Source organism: Crotalus tigris, unplaced genomic scaffold (genome assembly GCF_016545835.1).
Source record: "Crotalus tigris isolate CLP2741 ecotype Arizona unplaced genomic scaffold, ASM1654583v1 scf7180000021159.508159, whole genome shotgun sequence".
Classification (NCBI taxonomy): Eukaryota; Metazoa; Chordata; class Lepidosauria; order Squamata; family Viperidae; genus Crotalus; species Crotalus tigris.
This window is the reverse complement of record NW_024098372.1, coordinates 369,878-382,746: the sequence shown is the minus strand read 5'-3', so window position 1 is coordinate 382,746 and position 12,869 is coordinate 369,878. Positions and strand designations below refer to the sequence as shown.

The window sequence follows — 12,869 nt, the reverse complement described above, 5'->3', positions numbered from 1 at the left end:
TATTAAAAGAGGCAGGATAGAATATTCCCCCTAAAGGAGAAATGGAAAAAAATCTTAACAAAGGCAGAAACAGCCCCAGTCTTCCTGCCTCAAGCAGAAACCTGATGAGGCCAATCTTTAAAAATGGAGATTTTGTAATCCATTCAGAAAGACTAGACCACACTATTTATAAGCAAAATGTTTTCAGCCACAGTTATTTTCTGTTTGATCGATAGAACAAGAATTGTGTTGGTCTGAATATGAGACAGTATATATTAAGGGGGAAAGAGAGGGAATTAGTGGTCGTAATACTTTGAGATTTGTATTGATGATATTTAAATGTAATGGAATTATTGTACTCGGCTGCCACATTGCTTTTCAAATATGCAAATGTAATATTAGAAAATTAATTTAAAAATTTAAAAAAATGTTTTCAGCCACAGCTGCCACAGAAGGCTGGATCTGATAGGATTAGAAAAACAAAGACTCCTAAAATCTACATTCCCCATCCAGCTCCAAGGACAGGACGTGACCTCCCCGCTACAATGGGAGTCAGGCAAACAATAATTATAATACCAAAAGGGCACACTCAAGCACAGGTCAAAGTACATTTCACAAGGAACAGGCATCTCAAACATAAAGTTCCAAAGATGTATAAAAACCCACCTACTCTCAACTCCATTTTGTCAGCTATTCCAGAACTGCATGCTGTTGTTGGTTCTGCTCATCAATAAACCTTCTTACTTAAACAACCTCCATTTTATTCTTGGCTTGGAACTGGATTTGATTTTTCTTCCAACAGAAGGAAATAACAAGGAATTTAAGATGGCTTTTAGAAGAGACAAGAAGCAGTATTGCACTGATATCTGTAAAGACATTGACAATGAAAATAGAAAAGAATGGGTATGCTTCAGATCCCACCTATTAAACTTAATCTTAACTTAATCCAAGGATGCGTGCCTTATTTGTAGTCATAGTTGTCTGGTATTAACAAATGGAAACGTTACGGGGATTGATGGAATGCTTACAGAAATATAGCAAGCAACAATAGAAGGAGGTTCTAGCCAAACTATGCTAGCAAATTCAGAGAACAATACATGTGCCTACACACTAATAGAAAGAAAAGAAAATAAACCATACAAAATATTGTGCAATATTCTTAATTTCATAGGCTAGCAAAAATAAAGCTCAGGATCATCCAATGAAGATCAGATGTGGAAAGGGATATTACATTGAATGGGAGAGATTAAATGGGAGAGGTTATTTTTAAAAAGCTGAGGTACAAGAGATATTACTGCTGATGCATGCTGGATACTAAGAAAAAAACCCCAACATATGCTTCATTGATTATAAAAAAGTTTTCATGTCAAACTTTAAAATGTTTTTAGAATAATGGAAATCCCAGATTATTGTTCTCACGTGGAATTTGAACATAGTTCAGGAAATCACAGCTGGATGGAACATGGTGACAAAGAGTGGCTTCATGTTGGTAATGGAGTAGGAAAACATACACTCTCTTTATTTATTTAACTTATATGCTGAATACATATTGATGGGGATGGGTTGGAAGATTAGCAGAGTTTTAAAACTAGAAGAAGAAATATCAACCTGCATTATGCTAATAGTGCCACTATTCTGACTGGTGAAAACGCAAATGATCTGGAAAACTAGTATTCAGAATAAAAAATATCTGTGAAAAAATGTAAATACAAAGGATAAGTTATTGAGAACAAATACAGCAAACAGTTTTAGAATCAACAATGACTATCAACAATGAAGAGGTGGCTGGCTTCCACCTTTATGAATCAGTTATCAACAGTAAGGGTACCAGTAGTCAAGAAAAATGCTAGACTTGGATTTTTTTGCATTTTTTTTTAAATCTATGGTTTTGATGATTAGATAGGATAGATTTTAAAAAGAAGTGAGTTACAATGTAATTTTAGAGAGAGGTAAATCTAAAATTGTATTTATAACTACTGCAAAGGAGATCAGACTCTATCTATGGAGCTTCTTAGTCATCCAGGTCATAGTTATCCCAAAGATGCTTTTTCACGAGGCAACTGGACTTTCTTGTTTTTCTTTGAAGACATTTCGCTTCTCATCCAAAAAGCTTCTTCAGCTGACTGGATGGTGGGGAATGGAAAGATTTATATTCCTTGCAGACAGCTGTTAATTTGCATTTTTTTAGTGAGTAATTATAGTACTGGGAAGCTTATCTGTGTCTTTAGGATCACCTGAGTAATGCAAATGGGTGTGGAGCCTTCTTGGAACTGTTGAAAGGACTGTGTTATAGACTGGAGATAGAGACTAAATTTTGCTAGCAATTGTAGATCTCTTCACAGTCACAGAGTCAGCCATCAGGAACAATAAACTGGCAGAACTAGAGGCAGAACAATTAAGAATGAAGGTATCTGCAGCCCTCGCCAGTGCCAAAACATCCCCTTCCAACCTCACAATTCAAGAAAGGAGAGCAGTGACACCCTTAGGAAGAGGACCAAACATCACCATCTTGCCAGCTGATAAAGGAAGATGCACAGTCATCCTGAGCACAGATGACTACATAGCCAAGGTAAGCAGTCTTCTGAAGGACACTGCCACATATGAGACTCTAAAGAGAGATCCCACCAGCAATTACAAGAAAAAGGTCATTGATTTCTTGCAATACTTAGTAAAGGACAATGCCATTGACAAGCCATAATACTACTGACTTTACTCTGGAGAAGCCACGCCATGCATATATGGACTCCCCAAAATCCACAAAGAAGAAATACCACTCAGACCTATAGTTAGCAACATCAACTTGATCACCTACAATATTACAAAATATCTAACTACCATACTGGCTCCTCCAGTTGGTAATACCACTCAACATATCAATAATTCACACAATTCACAATCTTGCCAGCAAGATTTGGAAAATAAAACTGGATGTGGATGAGACCATGGTTTCCTAAGATGTGACTTCACTCTTTACTTGCATCCCAATAACTGAAGTGGTCACGGTAGTGAAAAAACATCTGCTACAAGACAGAACATCTGCTAGGTGACAGAACCAACCTCAGCCCAGACCACATATATGCCCTGCTGGACCTCTGCCTGACCACTGCCTATTTTCAATACAGTGAAGGTTTCTACAGACCAAAACATGGCTGTACCTTGGGCTCACCTATGTCCCCCATTGTGGCCAATCTCTACATGGAAGAGATAGAAACCAAAGCCCTAAACATCTTCATAGGAATTCCACCCACTCACTGGTATAGGTATGTGGATGATACTTAGGTCAAGATCAAAACACAGGAATTGGAAGCATTCATCAAACATATCAACTCGGTGGACAGATACATCAAATTCACATGTGAAGCTGTTAAGGAAAATAGTCTAGCCTTCCTGGACTGTGCTGTATACATTAAGGAAGACAGAAGCCTTAATATTGAAATTTACAGAAAACTCACACGGATCAATATTTACATTTTGATTCATACCACCCACTGGTGCACAAAATGGGAGTTATCAGAAACCTCCACCACAGAGCTGAAGATTTGCCTACCAACAAAGAAGGAAAAGAAAAAGACATAAAACACATCAAGGAAGCCCTCAGAACATGTGGCTATCCCAAGTGGGCCTTCATCAAATCTCAAAAAAGACCTAGCAGGAGCTCCTCTGTAACAGATGAAGAAAACAATAAACAAAGCAATGTAGTCATTCCATACGTTACAGGAATATCGGAAAAACTCAGGAGGATTTTCAACCAACACAACATACGTGCACACTTTAAACCTAAGAATACATTAAAGCAGAAGTTTGTCCACCTCAAGGATAAAACACCCAGACACAAATTGAGCAACGTGATATATGCAGTACAATGCAGCGAGCCATGTGCAGATCTGTACATTGGGGAAATGAAACAACAACTTCATAAATGTATGGCACAACATAGGGGAACAAACCCATCAGGACAAGAGTTAGCAGTCCATCTGCATTTAAAAGACAAAGGCCACTCTTTTGAAGACAGCAAAGTCCACATTTTGGACAGAGAGGACCACTGGTTTGAAAGAGGGGTAAAAGAGGCCATCTATATCAAAATTGAACAGCCCTCTCTCAACAGAGGGGGAGGGATCCGACATCAACTATCTCCAGTCTACAACACAGTCTTTTTATTAGTTCTAAGAAACCCCATTTGCACTACTTAGGTGACCCTGAAGACACCGATAAGTCTTCAGGTAACTTTAAAGACTTGCTAAAAAAATGCAAATGAACAGCTATCTGCAAGAATATAAATCTTTCCATTCCCCAGCATCCACTCAGAGCTGAAGAAGCTTCTTGGATGAGAAGCAAAACATCTTCAAAGAAAAACAAAGTCCAATTGTCTTGTGAAAAAGCATCTTTGGGATAAGATCAGACTTTAAATATCACATGGGACAAATGCTACAACTAAGAGTTTGAAATCGGTTTTAAAGGGCTATGTTCTGACCCAAAGTTAAGTTGCTTTGTAAATCCAGGTCAGACAGATAAACTCAATAAAAATGATTCTAAAACAGATAATTTATTCAGAGATACTTGCATTTGTGGTTGCTTCTGGATATTTCATCTGTTCATTTTCATAGGTGAGAAAATAATACTTCCTCCATACCAGCTTGTAACTTGGAGTGGAGTCAAATGAGATGTCCAAATGGCTCCATGCTTCTCTCAGACAAAGAATATTCCAACCTGGCTCATGGCCAAGATATCCTCTGATGAACTTTAGAAACTCCTCCCATAGATCTGATAACATGAGATTGCAGACTAGCTAAACTATATTACCCACAAGCCATCTCTTAAGGAGACAGCACTTAACCCAATAAATGCCAAACATGATCCAGAACAAGCTATGAGCAACCAGGCAGAAAAGCAAAGGATTTGAATTCTTAGATTCTATTCTCGCCTGTACTCCCAATGCAAAGTCAACCCCCAATGAAGGAATGGAAGGTTTTAGTAGTTTTAGTAGTAACCATTGATTCAAGAGATGGTGCTATTGCAAGAACTTTGGATTTCTAGACCATGGTTTTACATTATCTTCAGGAAGGGGTTCAAGCAATGAAATAGCTTTCCTCCCAGAGTTATGGATGCATCATTGCTGGACATTTTCAATAAAGAATTGGACAACTATTTTTCTGGAGGGATCTCCTATCATGGGTGAGGATTAGATTGGAAGAACTCAAATGTCTCTTCCAGCCTATGATTCTAAGAATGTATTTGGAAAATAACTGTCTCAATTCATTCAAAGGGCTTTAAACTAAAATAGGGAGGGAAGGAGACCAAATTTTAGGACTAAACCCAAAGCATAGAGCCCAACACAACAAACTGGCCAATGAGAAAAGATATGGTGAGAGAGAAGGGCCATGCAAGTACAAATCAGAAGACATAGGAAGAAAATCCAGGGTCAACCATAAAGGACTCAGATGCCTATATACCAATATTCATAGTATGGGGAACAGAGATTTGAAATCCTAGTATATGAGGGCAAGTATGGTATTGTTGCTATCCCACTGAAACTTAGTGGGATGGAACCTATGATTGGAACACACAAAAGGATATAAATTCTTCAAAAGAAACAGGCCCAACAAAAGGGGGAGGTTGCATTTTATGTAAGGAATTATTACAACTCTACAGAAATGCACAACATTAAGGATAAAAACCTTCTTGAAAGTGTTTGGGTAAATATTAGGGGGGAAATGACTTTGCTATAGATGTGTATTATAAGCCATCCAACCAAGCAAAGGAAATAGAAGACATTTTTGCTAATCAGTTAGGTGAGATATGCAGGAAAAACACCACTGTAGTAATGGGGGACTTTATTCTCACATCAACTAAGAAACAAAGTCTGCAGGAAGTGGGAGATTGAATAGGTTCCAAATATGCCTAGCTGACAACTTTATCATACAAAAGGTAGAGAAGGGAACTAGAGGGACAATTGTAATGGGCTTAATTCTTACCAATGAAGGTAAGGGAGAAACAATAGGAACTTTGTGGGACAGCGACTATGTCATATATTCATCATAATGCAGATGAAGAGAGACAGAACAAAGTCAGACTAATGGTTTAGACTTAGAAAGAGGAAATTTTGAAAATTATAGTTCCATTCCAAATTAGAGACATTTTTACTGAACTTCACCAAACCACAAATTTTTTCAAAATATATTCAATTGGCGTTGTATAGAAAAGCTGCAAAAATATTATGTTTTTATTGGAAAAAAATCTCTGACCACCTATATGCAAGGTTAAATAGGCATATGCTTCAATGTCTAGAATAACTTCATATTTCAAAAATCTGATGTGCAATTTAATCTTATCTGGAAGCCATTTCTGAACTTTCATTCTAAACACTGAAATTGTGCTACATCATAAATGTGAATTTTAGAGTCTATATTTTAATCTAATATATAGTCTAGAATAGAATAGAGCTGGAAGGGACCTTCTAGTCCAGCCCCCTGCTCAAGCAGGAGAATCTATACCATCTCAGGCTAGTGACTGTTTCATCTCTCCTTAAAAATCTCCAGTGATGGAGCTCCCACAATTTCTGGGGGCAAGCTATTCCAGTGGTTAATTGTTCTACTGTCAGGAAGTTTCTCCTTAATTCCAGGTTGCTTCTCTCTTTGATCATTTTCCAGCCATTATTTCTTGTCCTGCCCTCTGGTGCTTTGGAGAATAACATGACCCCCTCTTCTTTGTGGCAGCCCCTCAAATACTGGAATACTGCTATCATCTCTTCCCTATTTCTTCTTTTCTTTAGATTAGCCAAACTAAGTCCTACATATTTTAGTCTCCAGGCCTTTGATCATTTTAGTTACTCTTCTCTGAATATTTTCCAAACTCTCAACATCTTTTTTGTGATATGGTGACCAAATTGGCTGCAGTTTTCCAGGCGTGGTCTTACTAGGGTTTTATAAACCGGTACTAATACTTTGTGTGATCTTGATTCTAGTACTCTGTTTATACAGCCCAGGATTGTATTAGCTTTTTTGGCTGCTGCTGCACATTGCTGGCTCATAGTCAAGTGATTGTCCATTAGGACAGGGCTTTTCAACCTTTTCACCGATTGTACCACTTTTAGAATACAGCAATATTCGAGTACCACCAGTTGCCTAGCAAGGTGTCAAAAACTTTATGACAAAAAAAAACAGAAAAAAGTGATAAAGTACAGTAGTCCTCTCTCACCCCCTTTAATATCTTCTCTTCCCTCACCCCCTTTAATATAATATCTTTCCCCACCCCCTTTAATATCATCTCTTCTGTCCCCTTCAGCAGGACCCAGGCAATGCCTCATGCAACTTCAGCGAATCTCTGCCTGAAAACTGCACGAAGCTGCCTGCCACCCCCAACCAGCTGCAGCTGGGTGCACTGATCCTGGGCTCTCAGCAGAACCCAGGCAATGCCTCTTGCAGCTCCAGCTGAATCTCCACCCAAAAACTGCATCAGGCTGCCTGCCACCCCCAAAGCTGCTGCCAATCAGCTGGAGTGCATGCTTTGATCCTGGGCTCTCAGTAGGACCCAGGCAATGTGCAGTTCCAGCTGACTTTCCCACAAGCCTGTGCGGTACTGCTGCCACTTCACCTCATCCACTTTTACACTTTTTTTACATTTCTTTTACAGTGCTGTTCAATCCGTTGTATGCGTACCATCTGCCAGGTGCCAATGTACCACTAGTGGTACGCGTACTACCGGTTGAAAAGCCCTGCACTAGGACTCCAAGGTCCCTCTCACAGTTACTGTTTTTAAGCCAAGTATTACCCAATCTGTACTTGTACCTTTGTTTTTTTCCTGCCTAAATGTAAAACTTTGCTTTTCTCCACATTGAAACTCATTTTGTTGGACAGGCCAATTGTTCAAGTTTGTCAAGATCTTTTTGGATCCTGAGTTTGTTTTCTGGGGTGTTGGCTACTCCTGTCAGTTTGCTGTCATCTGCAAATTTGATGAGTTCCTCTTCAATTCCCTCATCTAAGTCATTGATGAAGATATTGAAAAGTACTGGGCCTAAGACGGAGTCTTGTAGTACCCCATTGCTTACTTCTCTCCATGTGGATGTAATGCCCTTGAGGATTACTCATTGAGTATGGTTTGTTAGCCAGCTTCAGATTGATCTGGTGGCGATGTTGTCTATTGCACCTTTTTTCTAGCTTACTAAGGAGTAGGTTATGGTCTATTTTACTGAAGTATAAGTATACTATGCCCACAGTATTTCCCTGGTCTATTAGTTTAGTCACTTTGCCGAAGAATGAAATAAGATTGGTTTGGCATGATCTGTTTTCAACAAACCCGTGCTGGCTACTGGTTATAACTTTGTTTGCTTCTCGTTGTTTGCAGATCTGTTTTTTGTTTATCTTTTCTAGGATCTTTCCAGGTATTGATGTTAAACTGATTGGTTTGTAGTTTCCTGGGTCCATTTCCCCCCCCCCCTTTCTTAAAGATGGGAACCACATCAGTCCTTTTCCAATCCTCATGTACTTCCCCGGTGCTCCAAGATTTTTGAAAGATGTGGTGCAATGGTTCTGAGATAACATCTGCCAGCTCCTTCAGAATGCTGGGATGTAATCTGTCAGGCCCCAATGATTTATATTCATCAAGGTCAGATAGGTGTTCTCTTACAATTTTCTTGCTTATTTTAATTTTTGTTTCGAATTTGTCTTTTGCAGTGTTTTTTTGGTATGTTGGGCTATAGATTCTTTTTGTGTGGCGACTGATGCAAAGTATAAGTTAAGCAACTCTGCTTTCTCCCAGTTGCCTGTTATTTTCTTGCTATTGTCTCTCTTTAGTGGACCTACAGTTTCCTTGACTTTTTTCTTGTTGTTAATATGTTGGAAGAAACTTTTTTTATTAGCCATGATTTGTGTTGCAAGTTTTTGTTCGTTCTGAGCCTTTGCTTTTCTGACTTCATCTTTGCATGTTCTGGCTGTCTGCTGATAATCGGCCTTAGTTATGTGCCCCTCTTTCCATTTTTTGTATTTGTCCTTTTTGTCTTTCAGTTTGTCAGAGAGTTATTTATGTAGCCATGCTGATTTCTTCTTGAATTTCTTGTTTTTCTTTTTCAGTGATATTGTGCTTGTCTGGGCTTTTATGATCGCATTTTTCAGAGTTTCCCACACTACTTGGGTTGTTTTCCCCTTTAGTATTTTCATCCATGGAATCTTTCCTAAGTGCCCTCTGAGTTTGTTAGTCATCTCTTTTGAAGTTCAAGACACTGGTTGGATTGTTTTCTGTTGCTAGTGTTTGCATTATATTAAATTTCAGTATGATGTGGTCACTTTCGCCTAAGGTACCGGTAACTCCATCACTTCTTCTCTATTAGTTAGAATTAAGTCCAGTATGGCTTTATGTCTAGTTCCCTCCTCCACCTTTTGATGACAAAATTGTCAGCTAGGTTGGTCAGGAATCTATTTGATCTCCCCTCCCAGTTTATATCTGGAGAGTTGAAGTCTTCCATTACTGCTGTGATATGCTTCCTACATACATTTGTTAACTGGTTGGCAAAGAGTTCATCTATTCTGATTGGTTGGGTGGCCTGTAATATACACCTATGGTAATGTCACTTTTTTTCTCTTTTATATTGACCCATATACATTCTGGAGGAATTTTATCTTGGTTCATGTGCATTTCTGTAGATATGTAGTGTTCTCTTATATATAGTGCAACTCCCCCTCCTCTTTTTGTAGACCTGTTACTTTTGATTTATGATTGGTTTTGGGTTCTAGAGATTCTAAAGATTGGTCATCCTTCCCCCTCAATTTTAGTTTGAAGCCCTCCTGATGAGTTGGGCCAGTTTTTTTCTGAGTACATTTCCCCCCTGTTTTAGTGAGGGCACCCCATCCCTTGCCAAAAATCCTTCGCGTAGGAAATGCAGTCCATGATCCAGGAAACCAAAGTTTTCTTGGCAATACCAACCCTTTAGCTAATGGTTTATTTCTAGAATTCTTTTTTCCTTCAATGGGTGTTGGCCTTTCGTTGGGAGTACGGATGAGAACATTATTTGTCTACATGTGATTTACAGTTATTTTAAGTGTTGTTTATTATTTATAGTTTTTCTTATTCTTTTTGTCAATTCTAATTGTTAATCACATATTAGCCATATCATACTTAAAGTCTGTTAATTATTCAGAAGTTATTATTTATCCTTTAATCTTTTACTGCTTATACTATCTTTTCTTTTTTCCTTCCTTACAATATTTCTTATATTCTTTTAAAATTGAATTTGTGTTCAATATTTTTTTGTTCAATATTTTTCATATGAAATTATATTTCTTTTTACAAAAATAAGACCAAGAGTAAGTATGGTCTATTCATTTTGATGGGGAGCGGGTGGAGCCTGAGGTGATTCCCAGAAACAGGCATTCAACCAAGAGGACTGCTGACCTGCATTTGAAAATGAACCTAATCCTGTCCTCAAGATCAGAAGATCATTCCTTTAACACTCCCCGGAATCTGAGGGCCAAAGGTTCATCTGAGTCCTCCAGGGTATCCTACCTTCAGTATAATTTTTTTGCCCATCAATGTCTGTAGCCTTAGCATTCTTTTGTACATCACAAGTGTTGCTACCTTGAATGAAAAATATTGATCCATTGAACCGCTGCAAACGCATGAGGCGTTACTCTCAGCCTCCCACCCCTCAAAAAGTTTAAGGCTAAGTTACTGAAGACGTCCAAGAGCGCCGTCCCCTGCCTTCGAACAAGGCCTGGGTGTGGTGTGGTGTGGGTGTGCGTATGCGTGAGTATCTGGCTGAATGCTAGCGCGATGGCAGCTTCTGCCCTGCTTCGCGCCCAGTTAAGTCAACCCGCCTTCCGGCTTTTCCGTCCGCCCTGCCCAACAGCTAGTCCTCTAGAGGCGCTGGGAAGGAGTTTAACGAAGGGAAGTATGCTTCGGCGAAGTGCACATTCTCTCAGGAGTTATATGACATATGAGCAGACTTTGGAGGGGCTCGCCGAGAAGCTACGGTCGTCCGGATGTCCACCGGGAGGAGGACGGCGGCGGCTGTAAGGCCTTGGGAGAGAATCCCGGACTCGTGATGTAAAAAAGCCTCCCGTGACGTCGGAGCTGCTGTCGTGAAGCGCCGTGTCTTGGTGAGCCAGGCGCTATGCTTGGGACGCTCAGTGCCGGGCCCGGAGAAAGCCAGCAATCCGCACCTTTCTGCTGCTGCCGTGTTACCAACTACATGCGGGAATACAGCGAGTGTTGAAAGCATGGGGAAGAATAAAGGTGAGCGACGCACGTGGGAAGCCCGCTGGAAGAATTGGACTGCTAATGTGCGAGCAAGAGAGGTCCAAGTACCAGTTTATTACCACTGAAAGCGACATCTGTGTTTTAGAGAGGGATGCCCACGAAACTCAGAGGCGACTTGGTGTACTGGCGAAGTGTTCGAATATGAATCCGAAGACAACTTGAAAGCCAATTTCAGTCAACCCAGAAGTTCTCTGAGTCATTCATTAACCAGGTTCACATATTGCATACTAAAATAAGAGCAAACAAACTTCATTATGACTGAACCAAGATGAGCAAGCTTGTTTCCAGCTTCCAGGATAGTGATTGTGAAGATAAAAGGGGGGGGGGGAATGAGGAAAAGCTGGCATATTCTGACCCCTGATCTTCTTAAAATAGCCTTCCATAATTAACAAAAATGAAGCAGCTGCAGAAAAAGTGTAAAGTTCTCTGTGCTTTTGATCAGTCATGAGTCCACTTACATTAGAAGGCTATTGCCAGAGGTAAATAATAGTGCAGATAGTGCTTTTCTGAGATCTTGGAAGAAAGCTGTGATGTAAATTGAACAGATAAATATAAACAAAATCATTCTGAAGATAAAATAATTATGAGGCTAATGGAGACATCACAAATATAAACAAGTTTTGAGATCTCCAGATCTTTTTATTGGGAAAATGTTAGAAAAGGTTGATTGGTTGACATCCAGTACTTTGGAATGAGGGATAAAGACTGGCAATGCTGACACTATGAAATTAGCAGATGAACTGTGGGGAACAGTGTAAATATTTAAAAGAAAATCCTTTTGTGATATAAGCAACTTCTTTTTGGCCATAAATGTTCTTCATCTCATCTCTACACCATTTCTGAGACAGTCTTAAATAGTTATTTGCTGTTATGATTTTAAAATATAATAAAACTTTGATTTATTGGACTTTGATATAACAGATACAGGAGCTGGGCTCTCATTGTGTTCACATAATTTTATGTCATTTGCATAACAATGTCATTGTGAATGACATACCTTCTGATTTAATAGTCAGTTTCAGGCACAATGGGGATAACATTTTAAATGAGCCCATAGTCTTTCTTCCAACATAGCCAAATCTTTATAAATTTCATTTTAATGTATGCTGATTAGTGTACATTTAAAGTGACAATAATAATTTATATTCTGTTCTGTTTTACTCCACTCCACTCTGCTCTACTCTATTCAACATAGCCAAATCTGCTTCTTATAGTTTTTTGTCTGAAAGCTTTTCTTAGCATGGGTTTTAGAAATATTCTCTTATGATTCATTTGTAAGGAAATCAACATGCATCTGCAAGAAGTGATAGTACCACTCTATACTGCATTAGTAAGGCCACATTTAGAATACTGCATCCAATTCTAGTCTTCATGATACATGCTACATCATGATGAGATCCTAGAAAGGGTGCCAAAAAGAGTAACAAAGATGATAAGAAGCTAAACCTTATAATGAATGCTTAGGGGAACTAGGTATGTCTAGGCCATGGGTGTCAAACTCGCTGCATAACATGACGTGTTGCAATGTATCACAACTTTTTTTGCATTGCTGGAGCTGGGGTGGGTGCGGCCTCCGCATGATGCAACTGACCTGCGGGTCAGCAGTTTGACACCCCTGGTCTAGGCTATCAAAGACATGATAA

General features: G+C 39.2%; 1 protein-coding gene and 1 pseudogene across 7 annotated transcripts in view; both read left to right on the top strand.

The window, feature by feature from the left end:
- LOC120320062 (UDP-glucuronosyltransferase 2A1-like) overlaps window positions 1–12,869 on the top strand; it is a 105,277-nt gene that overhangs the window by 26,886 nt on the left and 65,522 nt on the right. For 4 of the 7 annotated variants that reach the window (XM_039369483.1, XM_039369486.1, XM_039369482.1 and 1 more), the window contains exon 1: window positions 10,246–11,202. The exons of 1 other annotated variant lie outside the window; for it this stretch is intronic. In XM_039369483.1, the coding sequence (XP_039225417.1) occupies window positions 11,187–11,202 (16 nt within the window). In that variant the 5' untranslated portion in view covers window positions 10,246–11,186. Of the gene's footprint in view, window positions 1–10,245; window positions 11,203–12,869 lie in introns of those variants that run through there. 2 more of the 7 variants (XM_039369487.1, XM_039369490.1) reach the window with 1 other exon arrangement.
- Window positions 1,740–4,169, top strand: LOC120320070 (annotated as a pseudogene).